Genomic DNA, 20,737 nt, shown 5'->3' with positions numbered 1-20,737 from the left:
TAATCACCAGCATATCACACTATAAATGATGGACTCGGCATCTAATAGAGCCCCGGCTTCTATGTTTTGGACAGAGCGGGGAATCATGCATGCGTCAGTTAGAATACAGCGCCTAATAGAGGAAACACGGTAACCCTAACGATTCCGTTTTCAGTGTAATCGTCCGGATTAATAAATTCCGGATTAACGGATCATAAGTTCGTGGTGATTTAGAGAGGTTCCCAACAATAATCGCCCGGAAAGCAGAGTTTCCGGACTAACGAGGTCCTGGCTGGCCAAACACTCACACCGACTGAGACTGTAGCAATGAGATCTAAAGTTACCAGGTTGACGGAGGAGTGTGACGTCAGAGCCTTGTAAGAAGGCGGATATTCAAAATTAAAAGCTTCCTGTTCTTGATAAACCAGTGTTGATCAGAGGGCGGGAGTTTCAGACACAAACTTGACTAATTGCCGGACATACAGGGCTGCTAGCTTCCATAACGCGCACGTGACGAGAGGAGGAACAACATTCTCGTAAACATGTGTCTTCTGCTCGGTAATCTTTAACTGAAACAAATCAAACTCTTTGACTCCGCTTGAGTTCCTCCAGTTTGGTGATGAACGAAGTGACATTCTTTAATCCACTGCGTTGAAATATGTGAGCATTGTTTTGAAATACCTGCTGGTGTGGTATCATAAATAATACTGTATTGAAGTTAACCCATGTGGATGTTTGGAATTCCGTGCCCACCTTTGTGCCGCCTGCCGAAATGACATCAGGCGAGCAGGACCGCCTACAGTTCAGATAGCCTTCAGACGCGTCATATTGTTTTATGAGCGCTAATTGTGCAGGCCTGTTGTGGATGACCCTCCCCCCTCTTCTTCCACCCCCACCCATCGCTTCCTCCTCCCTCCCGGCATTCTCTGGACGAAGCAGAGGAATTTGGGCAGCTCCGGTAACACGAGACTGTGCACCGTCGCCCTTTCGCTGTTGAGGATGACGACAATCTAGCTGATAACAAGCCCGCTTAATGATCCTTTGTGTTCCTCGTGATTGTCTTCTTGGGAACACCTTCGGGAGGGACACAGGCCGTTGAAATTCCACTCAAAACTCTTGTATTTCGAAATAATTTCGTTGGAACACTTTCAACTTGGATAGTTGATACTTCATACCTGGATTCCTGTCGTGCAGATTGTGTCCTTTTGGAATTATTTGTGTCGTCTGCGAGTGTTGTAGGCGGCGACGCCATGAGGTCAACTGTTTTTCTGCTTATCGTCCTACAGATTGGTAAGTGTTAGGTTTCAAGAATTTCAACTGCTCTGACTACGTAAGGCTGGCTTTGGTTGTATATATATACAGTGTATCAGTTTACTTATGTAATGCACGGTGCAGGGTAACGCGCAGTTACGTGTGCAGCTTTCCATTTCTTATCGGTTTACGTAGAAAGGCTTAATGTCTTGTATCGACATCCTTGATGTAGGTTTAAAGGCGTGTCATGTCTTATTGTAATAATTATAGGGTCTTCTGTCTATTTTATTCTTACCGTAAATGGGTAGAGAATGTGATTCATGTTTAACAAGTGATTGAGTCAATGCGTAACACTGTATGCATTACTTTAAAAAATCGATTTCAGTTTTTCCGCGGAATAATGTCAATGCTTAGTGTTTGTTCTTTAATATTTCCTTCATAGAAGTCGAAATTGAATTAATCAGATGTCGATAAAAACATTGAGATCACAGTTATAACGCATTATAAGCGAAATATGCGATGGTATTTTGAAAACCTGAGTCAATATTAACGCCGTAATATCCTTGATACTGATTTCATTCTACCAATTGATATACCTTTACGGTTCGAATACGTATCGGTCTGTAAACAAATATAATGTTTGATGCAGAAACATTTTATTTGATGCTGTATGAAAACTTGGCATTTTGAGAAAATGGCCATGTTGTTACCATTAAATCTGTAGTTAAGTTCTTATGGTGTGTAATATCTCCACTGAAGGAAAATATCTTCAGGTAAAATTAAACATGTGCGTACCAAATGATTATTTTTACCTGAAGATAATGATAGTTATTGACCTCTCATGTGATTTAAAAAAAATATTTCTTTATAATGTTTTTGGTAAAGCCACGTATTCTTGTGTCTCATTTCAATATTTCCCACGATGTTCCTTGCACCAGTTTCAATAGTGTTTTAGTTTGCGTATTTTTTCTCTCGAATCGTGTCTGTGAAATTTGAAGTTAGTGAAAAATGACTGCTCACCACGTGGTTTCTTGCCTTTAGCAATCTGAACAAGCCCCTTTGAAGATCCGGGTTAGAATTGGTCTTCAGCAAACCATGCTTGTCTCAAGAGGCAACTAAAGGGATCGGCCGTCAGGCTCGCTGACTCGGTTGATGCATGTCATCGTATCCCAGTATTGATCGATGCTCATGATGTCAATCACTGGATTGTCTGGTCCAGATTTGATTATTTACAAACAAACTGAAAAAGTAATCTAGTTATTTACATATTAGGAACTGACCATTTATATTATTAGGGTGGGGACTGGTTAATTTTTTGGTGTTTTTTGTAGGCGACAGAATATTTTTCAGACAATGCTTCAAGAAATACACATTTTTGTCTGAAAGAAGGAACCGAAATATTTTTTCGCAACACATCTTTTCAGGACATCCATCGTGTACTTCGTGTAAAACCTAAAGCAAAATATATATTTTCCAGTATTTTCAGGAACAATTTACTTTTCTCAAAAACAACCAGCCTCTCACCCATAATATCACAAGATCGGTCCCTTGTTACCTTAGTATCAGTAGATTGGTGGAATCATACTACAGCAATGGTACGTTAGTCTAAAAGTACAGGGGGCACGGGTGGCCCAGTCGTCTAAGGCGCCGCGATTCGCTGTGCAGAGTTGCGTCCCTTGGACACGCCAGAAACCTATGATTGTGGGTTCGAATCCCGGTTCGCCCCAATTATGTTTCTAGGTTTGTCAGCACCATACCCGTGCTCGTGGGTTTCACCGAAGTGGTAAACGTCTGAGACCTGCATCACTTCGGGCTTTCCTCCCACATGAAGCTGACACGCCGCGATATAACTGGAATACTGTTAAAAGCGGCGTTAAACCCAACTCACTCACTCACTCACTCTAAAAGTACATTTGGGCGAGAGCTGGGATGGGCGGGAAAGCGTTGCGAAAGTCATGCGGATATATCAAGGACTTGCGTTTCCACTGATTAAAAATACATCCTGGTCATGTGTTCACAGCGATGTGCATATTAAATTAATTTGTAAACAAATTATTATCTGTTGCCAAATTATGTAATTGGTCATAGTGATGCCCTTAAATGTTGATGGGCCGTCTCATACCAGCGAACGTAAAAAGACTTATAACTTTTTAAGTGTCTCTACTTCAGTATGGTTATTTATATTGTGACCACTACACAGAGATATTGCTTTTGAAAAAACATTTTTTCTTTCCATACAACCATGGCAATTTTATTAATTATTGTGAAAGCTTAATTTGAAAAGTATAGTTGTAAAATATTTGACGTTTATAAAGATTACAAATAATAAATTAATTATAAGGGTACTATATTAATTCCTATTAGTGTGTATTTAATTATTGAACTCCCCACACCATAACCGAAGGATAAAAATATCAGCCGAGGTTCTCATAGATACCTTATAAGTAAAATAATATAGCCAAGGAGTCGAGGCGAGAATATCCGCCTGCAGCGGCAGTGTCGTTATTTTGCTATTCTAATCTTAGTCTCAATACAAGCGGTCTCCCTGTACCGTCTCCGCTTTCAAAGCCTAATGATGATATTGTTGCTCAAATTAGAGTTAATGTCCAACGGTCGACGTGGGAAGGGAAATAGGAGGTATGCAGTCTGCATGCTCGATCTGGGCGTGACCCGGAAGTAAGGCGTGTATGGTCGCAATAGATAGCTCGTCGAGGCGTAACATCGCATTGTGCGCTGCACGTTCATCCCGTGCAAAATGTAATATTTGACTGTATTTTATTAAATTGACAACTTTTGACAGTGCGTTATGTTGAAAAGATATTTACAAAGGAAACACGTCTTCGAAGAATTTTTTTTTAATAAGGCGACAATACCTTAAGTAATAAGACTACTATATGCATGTATTACTGAATGTTCTCACGTAAATCCTGTTGCATGGATTGCACGTGCAGCATACATTATGACTCCTATCAAACGAATTGTCTTGAGTTTATGTTCCACGTGCTCATTTGATCAAATGACGATATCTCATTGGACAAAACCTTCACTTGAACTTTGAGGATATCCGGGTGTTACAATTTACTGCAATATGGCCGTGGAGGTAAATCGTCTTGAAGAACGGGCGACGTTTAAGTTCTGGATTTTGTATTGAGACCAGATAAAAAAAATTCAAGAAGGCTACAAAAGCAGACGTGTTTTTAATTAAAACTATGATCCCAAATTTTTTTTCTTCTAAAATACACAGGGGGCACTGGTGGCCCAGTCGTCTGAGGCGCCGCGACTCGCTGTGCAGAGTTACGTCCCTTGGGCACGACAGAAACCTAAGATTGTGGGTTCGAATCCCGGTTCGCCCCGATTATGTTTCTAGGTTTGTCAGCACCATACCCGTGCTCCTGGGTTTCATCGAAGCGGTAAACGTCTGGGACCTGCATCACTTCGGGCTTTCTCCCACATTAAGCTGACACGCCGTGATATGACTGGAATACGGGGATAAACCCAAATCACTCTCTTACTCTAAAATACACATTGCAAGAATGTAATTTTTTGTGGCAAACATTTTTATCTAACAATATGAAGCATTAAATTTCTTTTACGAATTATATATTTGTAAATATATGAAATACCATACTCTGACAGTGTTGTAAGCGTTGTTAATTAAACAATTAGCAAGAAAAAGAGTTGATAGTAATAATATACAACGATGTGTCGAAGTCTGATAGAGCGAAATATTGTATAAAACGAACTATCATTTTAGTCCCTAAGCAGTCACCATTAGCGGTATTGTCCGTGTGCATAGTGATACCAAATCACTATAATCTCAATGATAACAATGATAATAATGATGTGAAACCTGAACTCGAACAGCCCCGGAACACATATAGACCTATCATCGACCCCAGTGAGTGAGTGAGTATGGTTTTACGCTTCTTTTAGCAATATCACGGCGGGGGCCACCAGAAATTGGCTTCACACATTAAACCCATGTCGGGAATCGAACCCGGGCCTTCAGCGTGACGAGCGAACGCTTAAACCACCAGGCTACCCGACCGCCCCTCGACCCATCCGAAGTTCGAGACAACGGGAATTCCGATTTGAAATTATGGTGCCGCTACATACGCCTTGTGCCAGGATCACAAAGGTCAATCTTCTTAAACGAAATATCTAATTAATATATTTTGAGATATATCTGTATGTCATATATTTCAAAATCAAACAATTAATTATTATTTAGTGACTACGAAGTTCAAGAAATCAATCTCAAACTGGGGATATGTCGAAAATTCAATATTCGGTCATCGCCAACCCGTTAAACTGCACAGTCATTATCCAAGTGCTCGGATAAACGAAGGCCCCTGAACTGACCAAAAAAAAAGCATTCGTCACCACTCGCCCCTTTCCGTCACCTGCAAGAAAACTCGTCGCCCTATGGATGAATGTTATGTGCGAAAATACGACAAACCAATCAGACTGCGCGTATGACTTCAAGTACTTCAGGCAATGAACCCTTCAGGAATTGTTTTGGTTTAATTTACATATGCCTTGCATCTAAAAATATACCCAACATACAGTTAAATGTGTTCAAACATACTGTATAATACCGTAAGTCCAGATGTATTTTAAATAGCATCTGAAAAAAATATATACATGGGGGGAATATACATGAATCATTACGCAACGAGTTGACAATTCTTTTAGCTATGCTCGTTTGCGCTCAGACGGAACCCAGTTGCACAAAATGGCAAAAAAAATTGTTTTTAGCCATGACAGTCCCGTGGATGTCTGATTCATTAGCGTCCCATAGGGTGTGTCTATGATATCACTGTTGATGATATCATGTTTGACAGCGTGCTAGGGATGGCATTGTTTTAAATGTCAACATGGATGGAATCGGGGAAAACAAACATATGCAATTTGACCTCCAGCGCCCTCTGACCCCTCGTGTGGGAACCTCTTGTCTGTCAATGCTGTGGCCCAACAATTCATTATAGTGGGAGCGGCTGTGTTGACTGTCGATATAAGTGCACTCCAATTAACAGTTTAAAGTGTATTGAAGTTTCAAGGGCTTTTGTATCAAAACAAATTGACCAGGGAATAAGGGGAAATGTATAAATGTATTGAGCGAAATCTGCATTTTGTTTAGTAAATAACATGCAGCTCACACGCACGGAAGCCTTTTAGGGCTATCTTTGTTTTAATTTTTGCCTTGAAATTTCAAGTTAGTATCTTGAAATTTTAGGACGTTATGTTGATATTTCAAGATACTGAGTTAAAATTTCAAGATACATACAAAGTTGTAATTTTAAGTGAGTGAGTGAGTGAGTGAGGTTTTACTCAGCTTTTAGCAATATTCCACCAATATCACGGCGGGGGACACCAGAAATGGACTTCACACATTGTACCCATGTCGGGAATCGAACCCGGGTACAATATTTTGGGTTTCAGTTTCTGGGACAATAATACATAAGTTATACACCTTCTACTTGCGTGTATCTTGTATCTTAAACTTAACGACATGACATGACATGACGGTGGTATGTCTTTCAAAGGTCAAGGTCAAATTTGAGGTGAGGTCATGGTTGCGTCACTCTTTGCAAGTACTATGGCACTTTACTTGTACAATCATGAGATTTGGCAATTTTTGGATGTTATGAATTTGCCACTTGATCTTATATTGAAGTTGCAAAACTTATTGAACGCCCCTCGTATTTTGCAAATATTTTCATGGTGCTCACGTGATCTGATGCACTTCGCGAGGCAAGACCCGTTTTATTACAATATATATTTTGATCATCAATTGGATCATCTTGACTGGGGGCCGCCTTGTTTGAAGCAAATGCAAGTGAGGGGCATAGAATGGGGCATAGAATGGGCATAACTCGTAATAGCCACAGGTGGCGCTACGATCAAACCCAGAAATTTCAGCATAGTTCGGCAAGGGTGGAAACTGGACTTTAAACAGTCAGTTAACGCCCTTGCCTCAGGAAGATGAAATGAGACAATCCAATGAATGTTAAGGCGTTCACTGTCCTTATTTAGCTAAAACTTCCTTGTTTTGATGATACCACTTGAAACGAGACGGCTGTCCCAAGGTCAGCGACAATGCGTTATCGCTCATCCGAAATCAGGGCCAAATACCAGGAAATTTAATGTGATGCTCCTTCAGCATAAAATCGCTGCAATGCTGGCGGCATTGCAATATTTTACATGCACTTCACATATATGTTTCAGTGAATGGGGATCTCGTGGACAAGTCGACATTACCTCCCCTTGACACCACACCGACAGGTCAGTATGTGATTGTATGCTGTTTCTTTATATTAGGTTACAAAAAGTGAGTGAGTGAGTTGAGTTTAACGCCGCTTTTAACAGTATTCCGGTTATATCACGACATGTCAGCTTAATGTGGGAGGAAAGCCCGAAGTGATGCAGGTCTCAGACGTTTACCACTTCGGTGAAACCCACGAGCACGGGTAATGTGCTGACAAACCTAGAAACATAATCAGGGCGAACCGGGATTCGAACCCACAATCATAGGTTTCTGGCGTGTCTAAGGGACGCAACTCTGCACAGCGTCTTAGACGACTGGGCCCGTGCCCCCTCAGCATCAGAATACATCAATATCGGACAGTGTAATCCCTACGAGCATGTTATTGTGTGCGAATGACGAACTTATAACAATGCATCATGTATCATGTTGAATCAGGGATTCAAACGTCGGTCATAGCTAAGGGACGTAACTCTGTACAGAGAATTAGGGCCCCTTAAAGTAAACTACAGGGCTCCCAGAGCCCTTTTTAATTGCGTAATGCCTATGTTGTAGATCCCTGCTCAACCAGCCATGAGATCGCCTCAGCTGACCGAGTTGTCAGCAGCGACGTCACCACCGGCAGATGCGACGACAACCTCAACGGCGGCTGGTACAGATTCACCGTCAACGACGTTCCTGCCACATTGCCAACGGTCTGCCTCAGGGTGAGAAGCTCTATTCTGCATTATCCATAACAGCTTTTATTTTATATATATTCATTACTTGTAGATTTACTTAGCTCAACAAAACATAACAACATTGTGCATGGTCAGAATTTATCGTTTGTCAGAATTGACCAGGGGTCCGTTTCCACCATGGACCCTTTATACGCTCTATACTTAGGGTCCATGGTTCCACAAAGCGATCGTAGCGCAAAATTGATCGTAACGTATTCTGACATGGACTTAGGACTGGCGTGACGCTACGATCGCTTTGTGGGACGGGACCACGGGGTTGTGCTCTCATACCGTCTTATTGCATGAAAGTCCAGTCCCTGTTATATACACTTGGATTGGTTGGTTGGTTGGTTTGTTGTTTTACGCCGCACTCAGCAATATTCCAGCTATGTGACGGCGGTCTGTAAATAATCGAGTCTGGACCAGACAATCCAGTGATTGATATCATGAGCATCGATCCACACAATTGTGATACGATGACATGCATCAACCAAGTCAGCGAGCCTGACCACCCGATCCCGTTAGTCGCCTCTTACGACAAGCATAGTCGCCCTTAACGGCAAGCATGGGTTGCTGAAGACCTATTCTACCCCGGAATCTCTACACTTGGAACAAGTTATCTACCTATTACTATATATTACTCTATTACGTAACCATGTTTTGAAATCATATCTTGTTTTAATTTTCAGCCTGTTTTAGGTTTCGTCACCGCCACCATTTTGTCTAATGTCTACTAAACAAAGATCACTGCCATCAGAGATTGTGCATGATCATGGGGAAGTATTTGGGCACATGCAGTGAAAAGTATATAGGTCAAGGTCGCAGCTGTCAGTTTCTGGGACAATAATACATAAGTTATACACCTTCTACTTGCGTGTATCTTGTATCTTAAACTTAACGACATGACATGACGGTGGTATGTCTTTCAAAGGTCAAGGTCACATTTGTGGTGAGGTCATGGTTGCTTCACTCATTGCAAGTACTATGGCACTTTACTTGTACAATCATGAGATTTGGCAATTTTTGGATGTTATGAATTTGTCTTCATTAAGGTCAAGGTCTGGAAGCACTGTTATCCGACTGGAAGTGTGTGGAGCATGGTGGAGCATATGTTAAGATATGACACGAGTGATCACGAATGGCTCTGATCTGTTTCAGCCCGGGGCCTGTGGGGGCGCCGTGTCCTTGAGGATTGACCTTGGTGACCAACCTCTCCCGGACGTGGGGAAGGAGGTGGAGGCGTGGTCGTGCGGGGCATACGACATCCTCGGCAAGTTCGACTGCTGCGTTCTCCGACAACCCGCCAAGATAAGAAACTGCAGCAACTTCTTGGCGTACCAGCTGCAGAAGCCAGACCGGTGCGACGTGGCCTACTGCGTGGAACGTAAGACTCTTACACTACTTCACAAAAAAAGGTTCCCTCGAACGCAAACGCGGAGCGAACATGTCGCGTTTTTGGGGATGTCTGAATGTACAGTAAAAGACACAAACAGACGTTCCTCTGACTTTTCAGTGACTGTTATGCATTTCCACAATTCTGCTTTCCATGTTTAACTCTTCCACAGAAAGGGCGGTCGGGTAGCCTAGTGGTTAAAGCGTTCGCTCTTCACACCCTATTTCATTGACGCACGTGGCCAGTCGTGACGTCACAGGTTTGCTTTCCTTGAGTAAGTTAATACAAGAGTGACGCGCTTCTTGAAAGAGGTTCGACCAACGGGATACATATGAATACATATTAGTGCACAGAGCGAAACCGAATTACCATACTTCATATATTAGAGGCTTGATGTTTATTCTGTTTAATGCTGGCACAGTTGCTCAATCATACAAGGGGCGGTCGGGTAGCCTAGTGGTTAAAGCGTTCGCTCGTCACGCCGAAGACCCGGGTTCGAATCCCGACATTGGTACAATGTGTGAAGCCCATTTCTGGTGTCCCCCGCCGTGATATTGGTGGAATATTGCTAAAAGTGGCGTAAAACCATACTCACTCACTCTTCCACAGAAAGCTCGAAAATCATCGTATTTTAGCCCTTTATCCACGAGTGTTGCGAGGTGAGGGATGGGGGTATGTAATGATATTGGTGAAAGCGGCGTTAAACCACTCGCTCACTGATTACCTGGGTGTCAAAAAGTATGTGCTTCACAAAACGGGTGCGACAATGTTAACATCCAAAGGTTCTCAATACTGTGCGACCCGTGAAGATCCGGGGTAGAATAGGTCTTCAGCAATCCATGCTTGCCGTAAAAGCCGACTATGCTTGTCGTAAAAGGCGACAAACGGGGTCGGGTGGTCAGGCCCGCTGACTTGGTTGATGCATGTCATCGATCCCAATTGCGGGGATCGATGCTCATGATGTCAATCACTGGATTGTCTGGTCCAGACTCGATTATTTACAGACCGCCGTCATATAGCCGGAATATTGCTGAGAGCGGCGTTAAACAAGAAACAAACAAACAAACAAACAACACTGTGCGTTTCAGACCCTAGGGAGAGGATTCCCTCGAATGTCCTCAGAAAGTATGGAGAAGACGTCTCCCCTCAAAGTGACGACACAACCACGCCATCGTCATCGTCACCAGCGACAACTCCAGACTTCGCTAACTGTGAGTCGTGTCCCTCTCCTGTTACATCTAACCAAATCATAATGAGATCTTGAACTCCGGCATCTACATATGGATAAAAGCAATGAGCTTAACCACACTGTCAGGCTTCAGACCGGTTGGTCCTGTGGAAGTTATTGTGGGAGATTCCAGATGATATTTTTTTCAAATTATGATAAATCCTTGAATAAGGGAGCAACCATTTGATATAATTGGGGGGTAGGGTGGTGGTGGTTCTTTTGTCTTTTGTAATAGTTTGTACCAGAAATTATTATTATTATTTTTTAAATCACCATAATTTGACCTCAAGACCACCAATACAAATGGAAAGCTTAATTAATGAAAAATAATTTAGTAAATGAAATAAATATATAAATAATAATAACAATTCAGCCTCCCACACCCCAGAATATTAAATGGTTGGTTCCTAATGTGTATCAAATATGCAGCATCAATTCTCTCATCTTATATCGTATTTCTTCCTGTTCTTGTATTTCTGTATGTTTTCTGCTGGTGAATAGTACATATATTGTATTACTACCTAACGTCTGTTCTATAGTGATACCCTTCCAATTCACGAGCATTGTTGTTACCGTAGTTCCTGTTATAAATATCACAGTTTTCTTGGGTTGAGGAACCTCAACCAGTCTGTGGGGATTATGGGTTAGAATAGGCCATTAACAACCAATACCCATCTTAAAAAGCAGCTTAATGGATCGGGTGATGAGGCTGTGGGACTTGGTTGATAGCGTGTATCCCGACGGCGTTGATTGTTGCGTGTATCCCGACGGCGTTGATTGTTGCTCACAATATCAATCACTGGTTTGTCTGGTCCTGATTCTATTATTTACAGACCGTCTTCATATATATGGATTAAGTTGTGTGCGGCGCAACTTCCCGAGGCAAGAGAGTTAACTGACTTTAAAAGTCCAGTTTCCACCCTTGCCGAACTAGGCTGGAATTCCTGGGCTCGATCGTAGCGCCACCAGTGGCTATTACGAGTTATGTCCTTTCTATGCCTCTCCTATTGACCAATCAGATTCAACCTTTCGTATCACTTGCATTTGCTTCAAACAAAACGGTGGCGCCCAGTCAAGACGATCTGATTGATATCAAGATCTATATTGTGATAAAACGAGTCTTACATCGCGAAGTGCACCAAATCACGTGAGCACCTTGATTAAAAGCATGAAAAGATTTAGAAAATACCTGTTGACAACGAGTTAGCGGTGCACATGCTTTGCAAATCCTGCAGTCGACCGAAATCTGCATGACACTTTACGAACTGGATATCGATTTCGGTGCGCGATTTTGATTGGACAATGCATAGACTCGTTAGTCCAGCCAAAATGTAACTCCATAATACCAGCCTAGTTCGGCAAGGGTGGAAACTGGACTTTCATAGTCAGTTAACTCACTTGCCTCGGGAAGATGTGTGCGGCGTTACCAAACACACAAACAAACTAGTAACCAATCAAAAATACCGGTAACATGAAGAAAAAACAATTCATGACATACATTGCAGGAACTACGGTACCAGATTGCATGATATATCATACGCTATTTACATTGCATTAGGCGTAAAATGTGGTTCCGATCATCCGAATTTCTCTTAACAGAATATAGATATAATACCCTGGATGATCGAGGATGTGTTCAAAGCGGCTTTAACCATGCTTACACACTCATTCTAAACGCTGGCTGTTAATGCCAGTTGTTTTTGGGAGGTGAATCTCTATGCAGTGAAGTTTTGTTCCAGCCAACTGGTGCATTGAAGGTATGGTCTGGTGCACGAGGGGAGCGCCGGGCTGTATGTCTTACGAGGATTGTTTGGGTGAGGGGAACGTCATCTAAATATATTCATAAACAGAAATCTGTTTTTGTGGTTAACGGTTCCTCTGTAATATGAGAAGAGAAAACACTCGGTAACTAAAACACAACGTTTCATCCTGGTACTCAGGTTGTAGATGTTTATTATTAAAACATATTTTTAAAAAACAAATACAAAAAAACACAAAGTAGTGGAGATATGATAAAGATGTAGAATATTTCGAAATGTTTGTACGGGCATTGGTCCTATGGTTGAACATTCAGACACAATAGATAATTTCAATAGATTCATTTTCACGCCGAGTCGGCATACGACGTGGCGGCAAAACAAAATGGCGGCAAGCATCGCGCTTCGCCCCTGTAGGTCTAGAATGTCACCCAGACCCTAGAAAATAAATTTAAAAAGGAGTCCAACTCAAGTCTGGATTGATTTGGCAAGTCTAGATTGCCTCACCTCAAGGAAGTTAAGGATTGATCTAGGCTCCATTTGGATTTTATTTTATTGTTTTGTATGGGTACTAAATGTCAAACCGAAACAGTTTGTTGGCTGCTGTTTTTACAACATAGATGCGATGAATAGAAGTATGAATGACTACGCTGCTACAGCATATAAAGTAAGGGTTGCCGTTTCATTCGCACTTATAAAGATCTGCGGAAAGAAACGGAACCTTTCTTTCTTAAACTGTTTTTGTCGACACAGCTGGACACGAAGAACATCTTCGAGACTTATAGCTATAAAAGGTTAAGTCGGAATAACATTTACCAAACTGGTATATTCGCCATATTCTCTGTATATAATCGCGCGACCCTTTGTCCTGAAACCCCCCTTAACTCGATGTGGATTCTACCACTTCGAGGTGAGTGACTCCTCTTATTTCACATCATTACTCCTGTCTGCGTATGTCGTATGTAATACTTGGTATGGGAAATCAAGAATCTGCCTTTCTGCTTCTTGCAGACTATAGTCTACGAATGGTTTCGTTGTCGCACTGCAGTGGAACCTCGTTAAACTGGACACCGTAATCCTGATCAAGGGCGTGGGGTGCAGGCGGGCACGGAACTGCTCCCCAACAAGCCTTTTCAGACACCTTATGTGCCAACCTGTTCACTTCGTGATTTGGTCTTGGGTGGTACCGACCTTTTAAAAATATTGGATTCGACTTGCAAGCTTAACATTTGACCCTACCGCCAGTACATCCCAACTGTCTATGCCAAGCCTTTATACGTATGACGAAACACTTGCGGTGCTACGTATACGCACTGACCTCAACGTCGTCAGAAAATGACGTCAACGTCGAAAACGACGTAAACGTATTTCTTTATATCATGAGACCGCCTCCGTGGTCTTGTGGTAGAGCGTCCGCCCGGAGAGCGGAAGGTCCAGGGTTCGATCCCGGGCCGCGTCATACAAAAAGACGTTAAAAGATTGTACTTGTTGTTACCCTGTCTGGCGCTCGGCATTAAGGGGCTAAAACAAGGACTGGTCGGCTCGGAGTCAGTATACTGTGTCTGAGTGGGGTATTCATGTTAAACTGCGGCATGGTATCTCAGTGAGCTAGCACTATAAATCGGCATCAGTCCGGACTAGTACAAGCAGCCACACACACACATACACGTGCATGCACGTCGCTATATAAGTGCAGTAATCTTGGACGCGACGTTAAACCCAATTTCACCTCACCTCTTTATATCATGGTTAAAACGCCCCGCTAAACACCTTAAAACCTGCTGAATTCGATACACATCGTCCATATTAACGAGGTTTCACCGTGTAGAAATGAGTGTCTATAGAAACCCTTAGCCTGTGTCTGTCTATATCCCTTTCAAAGTATTTAGGTATTCATTTCCTTTTCTTTCCCGCATGTATCCTCGTTCTTCCTATCTTGTATTGCGTACTTGTAACTTATAATATTAACAATATATCTATATTAACCTCAACTATATTCTGCCATTAGCTATACCCCTCACCACCACCAGCTCGAGCGACATCACGACGGGGACGAGCCAGGGTAATTAGTTTCATATTCTAATCTTACATGCAAGTCCTGTTTTGTAAGATCCAGTCGTCAAAGGCGCCGCAATTTGATGTGGAGAGTTGCGTCCCTTAGTCCTGCCATGATCCTATGTTTCCGGGTTTGAATCACATATCATGATCATTGGTTTGTTAGAACCGTGCCGACCTGTGAAGACCCAGGTTAGAATAGGTCTTCAGCAACCCATGCTTGCCGTGTAAGGCGAGTATGCTTGTCGTAAAAGGCCACTAACGGGATCGGATGGTCAGGCTCGCTGACTTGGTTGATGCATGTCATCGTTAAACAACCAACCCTTTCCATATTTTATAATGTACTATTATCGGCACGGGATGGTGAAAAAGGTTTCATTTCCATTGTATTCCTCCTTTAAGATTTTGTGTTTTCAATTCTTTCATCTGCCCTTACAGCCACGACAGCACCAACTGCAACAACGGAAACCACACCAGCCAGCGATGTCACAAGTACGTCTTCACAAACTTCTCTTTAACAAATTGTTGCATTCTTGCAAACTAATAACAACAGAACCACACCAAGTAATGATCACTCACGACACAGACACCGGGTGTTTTGAAAGTCACTCACGACACAGACACCGGGTGTTTTGAAAGTCACTCACGACACAGACACCGGGTGTTTTGAAAGTCACTCACGACACAGACACCGGGTGTTTTGAAAGTCAACTCTGGATATGGTGGAATTATATACAGTGAAATCTTGTAAAGCGGACCCCGATAATCAAGAAACCTCGTTATCCCGATGAGTGTATGACGAGTGTTACGCATTAACATTGATTCTTAAATCCGGATATTTGTTAATCCGGACGAATTAATAAATCCCTTAAGTATAATCGGATTAACGGGGTTTCACTGCGTTGGAAATATAATAACTGCTAAAATTGTGCGTATTCGTAATTTGCCCTTAAAAAGGCAAAAACCTCATCCAAAATATGTCATTTTGCAAAATATTATTCATTTATAAATGTTATCTTAACATCATAATAATCATATCCGAAGTTCACTTAACCTAATTGTTTACCGACACAGTATTGTTTCACAAACACTGCCTTTTGAGATCCTTGTGGGTTCGAATCCTACATTTACTCCGATTCGGATTATTGGTTTTTGTGCACCATACCGTGCTCGTGAATGTACCATAGTTGCAACCTTAACCTGCATTTTGGGTTTTCCTCCCATCTCACGAAACTGACCGCCACGATATATGTGAAATTATGTTGAAAGTGGCGTTAAACTCACTCACTCATTCACTCACTTCACTGTATTTCACCCTTAGATATAAACTGTTGTTAGATGATTGGTCTGGGCTCAGTGTGAAGAGCTTACTAAGCAAACGTAAGAAGTTCGTCTGGATGACTGTGAACTATGCAACTCCGAACACTCTTTTTTTGCAGCTGAAAAAACAACAGTTGATAGCGACGCCACAACAAGCCCTAATATAGGTAGTTATTATATATTTTGTGATGAAACGTTTGTTTGAAACTATTTCACTCGAGTGAAATTGTGCTTTATACGGTAATTGTGCTTCTTGACACTAAGATCACGAAGACCAGTGGAGAACATTCGTTATACACAGAACATATGAACGTATTTTATGTCATCGACTGACCTGACACATTGATATATCCTTGAGGTCTCTCGACAAGAATAGATTAATATATTTCATAAACATACAATTTTTAAGCTTTCTAATATCAATGTTTCACTGTTATCTAAAACAGTTTCTCCGAAATATATTTTACCGTATTTCCTCGTTTAAACAACGGATAATTTTATGCACGGAATTCCCCTCACTACTATCTTTGCGATTAAACGTCGGGGGTAAAGAGTGTCTGAAATAAATATAATCCAGGCTTTTACTCGAGGAAGCACGGCAATCTACAGTTTTACACAAATTCGCTTGAACATAATTGTACTCTGTTCAAGGTTTGATGGTGATTTTACTGCAATCTTGATTAAGACTCAACCCCTCTTTTTACAGCTGAGAAAACAACATCTGGCAATGACATCACAACATCCCCAAATATAGGTATACACGTGACATTATAATTGATAAATTGGTAATAATTGTACCGTAATTCCATTTAAGCTTGTATTCCATAATTTTTTGTTGCGAAAGAACTGTGGCGACATGTGGCAATGTTAGTGTTATACCCATACTTTCCGAGGTGTCACGACCACTGCAGAGGGTGCCAAGCCCCTTTAAATACACCGGATGTCGAGCCCTGTTAAGTGGTATTCCGGATGCCGTGCTGCAATACCCATTAAATAGGGTCCTGTCCACAAAGCGATCGTAGCGCCAAGACGAAGGTAACTCCCATACTTTTATAAAGACTTGCGACAGTCCTAGTGCTACTATCGCTTTGTGGAACGGGGGCCTGGTACACCGCTGCCAGTATATGTTGAAATATTTTTTTCGGGTGTTTTTTTCAAGAGTGACGAATAAATAAATTGTATAGCCTAAGCGTATGAGCATGCATGGTCGTGCATACTATGTGAAATATCAGTCTAATTTACTTGTTCTTAATTGGATGTCTGGACAAATTATGAGGTACGTTGGATACCTCGAGTCGCCTTCAATGCTTTCAATGCACTAACATCCGTCTGTGGAGATCATTCGTCACCACTCGCATACATTCGGCTTGTCCCGGAATCGGACGAGTTGTCACGAATATGACATAAGTTGGAAACGAACGAAGTGTTGGTGTAACTTTTAACCCACTCCTCCAACTGAACATTTTCAAACCTTCACTACGCTGTGTGTTGTTAACACATGACAAAGCATACAAAAGTAAATGAAACGGACGTAAAATATTCGCAAACCGTTCCATAGCGATAAATAGTTTCTAAATGCTTCCTGCACCACTCATGCCACTCGTCTCTTTAAGCCCTCGGTCGGCACTGACAGGAACCCATTATTGGAACTTGTTTCGGCGCATGGTGATCACATGACACAACCCCGCCGTGCGGCAGGTCATGAACCACATACACATGTTTCAATTATTTCCGTGGCACGGGTGCAGAGTTGCGTCCCCTGCCAGAAACCTATGAGTGTGGGTTCGAACCTCGGTTCGCCTTGATTTTGTTTCTGGTTTGTTAGCACCATACCCGTGCTCGTGGGTTTCACCAAAGTGGTAAACTTCTAAGACCTGCATCACTTCGGACATGGCTCCCACATCAAGCTGACACGCTGTGATATAACTGGAATACTGTTCAATGTGGCATTGTAATAAACTCAATCACTCCAATTGATTTTTGCCTTCAAATTAAATTACATCATTTCTGTTAAGCATAGAATAACCTGTTATCCGAGAGGCCGTCGTGTTATACCATCTAGCTTCACACAATCCCGATTTTTAGTTCATCGTACTCCATTGCTGCCCGAGGTTTAACGTATTTAACGGAATAAGCCGAGTGGAGCTGACTGAACTCCTCCTGTGGCAAAGCTAAACGTCGTGCGTGACCAACGCGTGGCTTTCCGGGACAAGCCGAAAGTAGGTTCGGGAAAGGTGCGAGTGTTGACCAATGGTCAGTGGTTTTGACAGTCATGTATTCGGAGTTGGTAGCATAATAAAAGTGTACCGTATTATTCACTTCTTAGAGAAAAGGGTGAATTAAACTTATTGTAACGTCGGCAGTATTTCAGTCATATTGTGAAAAGAACATATGGACCTGTCGATACATATCGGTTAAAACAAATTACTAATGGCAACCGGAAGTGGAAGAACGGAGACCGGAAGCGGTTCATTAAAATATGATAAAACACTGCAATACCTGTTTGCGTTTGTTGTATACATTAAGCTCAAAGTTCCCGATCAAGTGTGACATCGATTATGTTTATGATTATGTCTCAGAAATGTTTATAAAAATATCGGTAACAACGCTTTCGCTGTTTCTTCAGCTGGCGAAACAACGCTGGGCAGTGACGTCACAACAACACCAAATATAGGTATATGCAAAACTGATATTTTCATGAATATATAATAGTTATAGTATTGTTTACCTTTCGGAATCTGAATTAAAATCACCAAAATGAAAAGAAATTTTCCAAACATTAGAAAGATTGCAGAAAGTTCGGAGTTCGCTATCAAGCATAATCCTACTTTGACAGTACTTTTTCTGACCTGAAATCTTATGTTATATTGAGGTCCTTAACTGACAAATACCTTTGTTTCAGCTGAGAAAACAACACTTGATAGTGATGCCACAACGCCTCCATATATAGGTATAAACACATCCATACTGTTTTCGTGATAGCTAAATATACCGTTTCCAGTATAATTGACCTCTGAGTAGCGATTAATTGGTATAATTTCTGATTTTTCATGTGGTTACTCGTATTTCTTTGTGTGGATTTCCCGACATGCAGGGGATACAAATTTGTTCTTTTACTCTTTTAAACAAAGGTAAAAGGACATGTTTAGTCAAAAAGCCATTACAATGATATTAAGTATGCTATAGAACCAGAGAATTCTATAAGTATGAGAGATGTAAATGTAAATTCTATAAGTATGTTAGATGTAAATGTGGGGCGGTCGGGTAGCCTAGTGGTTAAAGCGTTCGCTCGTCACGCCGAAGACCCGGGTTCGATTCCCGACATGGGTACAATGTGTAAAGCCCATTTCTGGTGTCCCCCGCCGTGATATTGCTGGAATATTGCTAAAAGCGGCGTAAAACCATATTCACTCACTCACTCACTAGATGTAAATGTAAATTCTATAAGTATGTGAGATGTAAATGTAAATTCTATAAGTATGTGAGATGTAAATGTAAATTCTATAGGTATGTGAGATGTAAATGTAAATTCTATAAGTATGTGAGATGTAAATGTAAATTCAGTGTGTCATTATACAATTTCAGTGTAAATTTGAGACGTCGATGTGAAAAAAGGGACGTTGAAATTGGTATCTGTAAAACTGCCATTTAGGAAAGATTGAGGATAAAAATTTCATGTTTTATTAGTATGTGATAAGTATGAACATCTCAGAGAAAAATATATTCCGATGTTTAACAATAGGCATAAAACAAGATGATAATTATCAGTCTTATACAATCCAACAACTCTGCTGTTCTTTAGCCATATTGTTGAAACATATATTCTCTGTCATATAGTTTCTTTTATAGATCATGTATATCACGTGACTAAAGAAATGAAACTGAAAATGTCAACTGTACAACGGGCCATGCGGCATTAAATACCGAATAAAAAATCTGATCTGATAATATCTGAATTGAGAACATAATATTGAACACAAAGTACGAAATGTCTCCCTAAGACGAAATACCTTTGTTTCAGCTGAGAAAACAACACGTGATAGTGATGCTACAACGCCACCAAATATAGGTATAAACATATCTTTATTTTCGTGATAGCTAAATATACCGTTTCCGGTTGATTGTCTTCTGATTAGCGATCAATAGGTATAATTTCTGAATTGAGAAAAATATTCAACATTAACTACAAAACGTCTCCCTAAGCAAAAATACCTTTGTTTCAGCTGAGAAAACAACACGTGATAGTGATGCTACAACGCCACCAAATATAGTTATAAACATATCTTTTTTTTCGTGATAGATAAATATACCGTTTCCAGTTGATTGTCTTCTGATTAGCGATTAAAAGGTAGAGAAAAATATATTCCGATGTTTAACAATAGGCATAAAACAAGATGATAATTATCAGTCTTATACAATCCAACAACTCTGCTGTTCTTTAGCCATATTGTTGAAACATATATTCTCTGTCATAAAGGTTGTTTTATAGATCATGTATATCACGTGACTAAAAAAATGAAACTGAAAATGTCAACTGTACAATGGGCCATGTGGCATTAAATACCGAATAAAAGATCTGATCTGATAATCTCTGAATTGAGAACATAATATTGAACACAAAGTACGAAATGTCTCCCTAAGACGAAATACCTTTGTTTCAGCTGAGAAAACAACACTTGATAGTGATGCTACAACGCCACCAAATATAGGTATAAACATATCTTTATTTTCGTGATAGACAAATATACCGTTTCCAGTTGACTGTCTTCT

At 41.1% G+C, this 20,737-nt stretch overlaps 1 protein-coding gene across 14 annotated transcripts in view; it reads left to right on the top strand.

Moving 5' to 3' along the window:
* Positions 1–426: 426 nt before the first annotated feature.
* The window catches only part of LOC124116072 (mucin-5AC-like), a 28,880-nt gene continuing 8,569 nt past the window's right edge, over positions 427–20,737 (top strand). Inside the window, exons 1-15 of one of the 14 annotated variants that reach the window (XM_046477269.2) lie at positions 428–1,269; positions 7,459–7,515; positions 8,051–8,202; positions 9,373–9,598; positions 10,696–10,818; positions 12,575–12,649; positions 14,601–14,654; positions 15,086–15,139; positions 16,087–16,134; positions 16,674–16,721; positions 18,594–18,641; positions 18,870–18,917; positions 19,989–20,036; positions 20,191–20,238; positions 20,629–20,676. In XM_046477269.2, coding sequence (XP_046333225.2) covers positions 1,230–1,269; positions 7,459–7,515; positions 8,051–8,202; positions 9,373–9,598; positions 10,696–10,818; positions 12,575–12,649; positions 14,601–14,654; positions 15,086–15,139; positions 16,087–16,134; positions 16,674–16,721; positions 18,594–18,641; positions 18,870–18,917; positions 19,989–20,036; positions 20,191–20,238; positions 20,629–20,676 — 1,117 coding nt within the window. In that variant the 5' untranslated portion in view covers positions 428–1,229. Of the gene's footprint in view, positions 1,270–7,458; positions 7,516–8,050; positions 8,203–9,372; positions 9,599–10,695; positions 10,819–12,574; positions 12,650–14,600; positions 14,655–15,085; positions 15,140–16,086; positions 16,135–16,673; positions 16,722–18,593; positions 18,642–18,869; positions 18,918–19,988; positions 20,037–20,190; positions 20,239–20,628; positions 20,677–20,737 lie in introns of all 14 variants that reach the window. The other 13 variants (XM_046477275.2, XM_046477274.2, XM_046477271.2 and 10 more) reach the window with 13 other exon arrangements.

Source organism: Haliotis rufescens, unplaced genomic scaffold, assembly GCF_023055435.1.
Source record: "Haliotis rufescens isolate VD_foot unplaced genomic scaffold, xgHalRufe1.0.p SCAF_23, whole genome shotgun sequence".
Lineage (NCBI taxonomy): Eukaryota > Metazoa > Mollusca > Gastropoda > Lepetellida > Haliotidae > Haliotis > Haliotis rufescens.
This window is presented reverse-complemented; position numbering and strand designations above follow the sequence as displayed.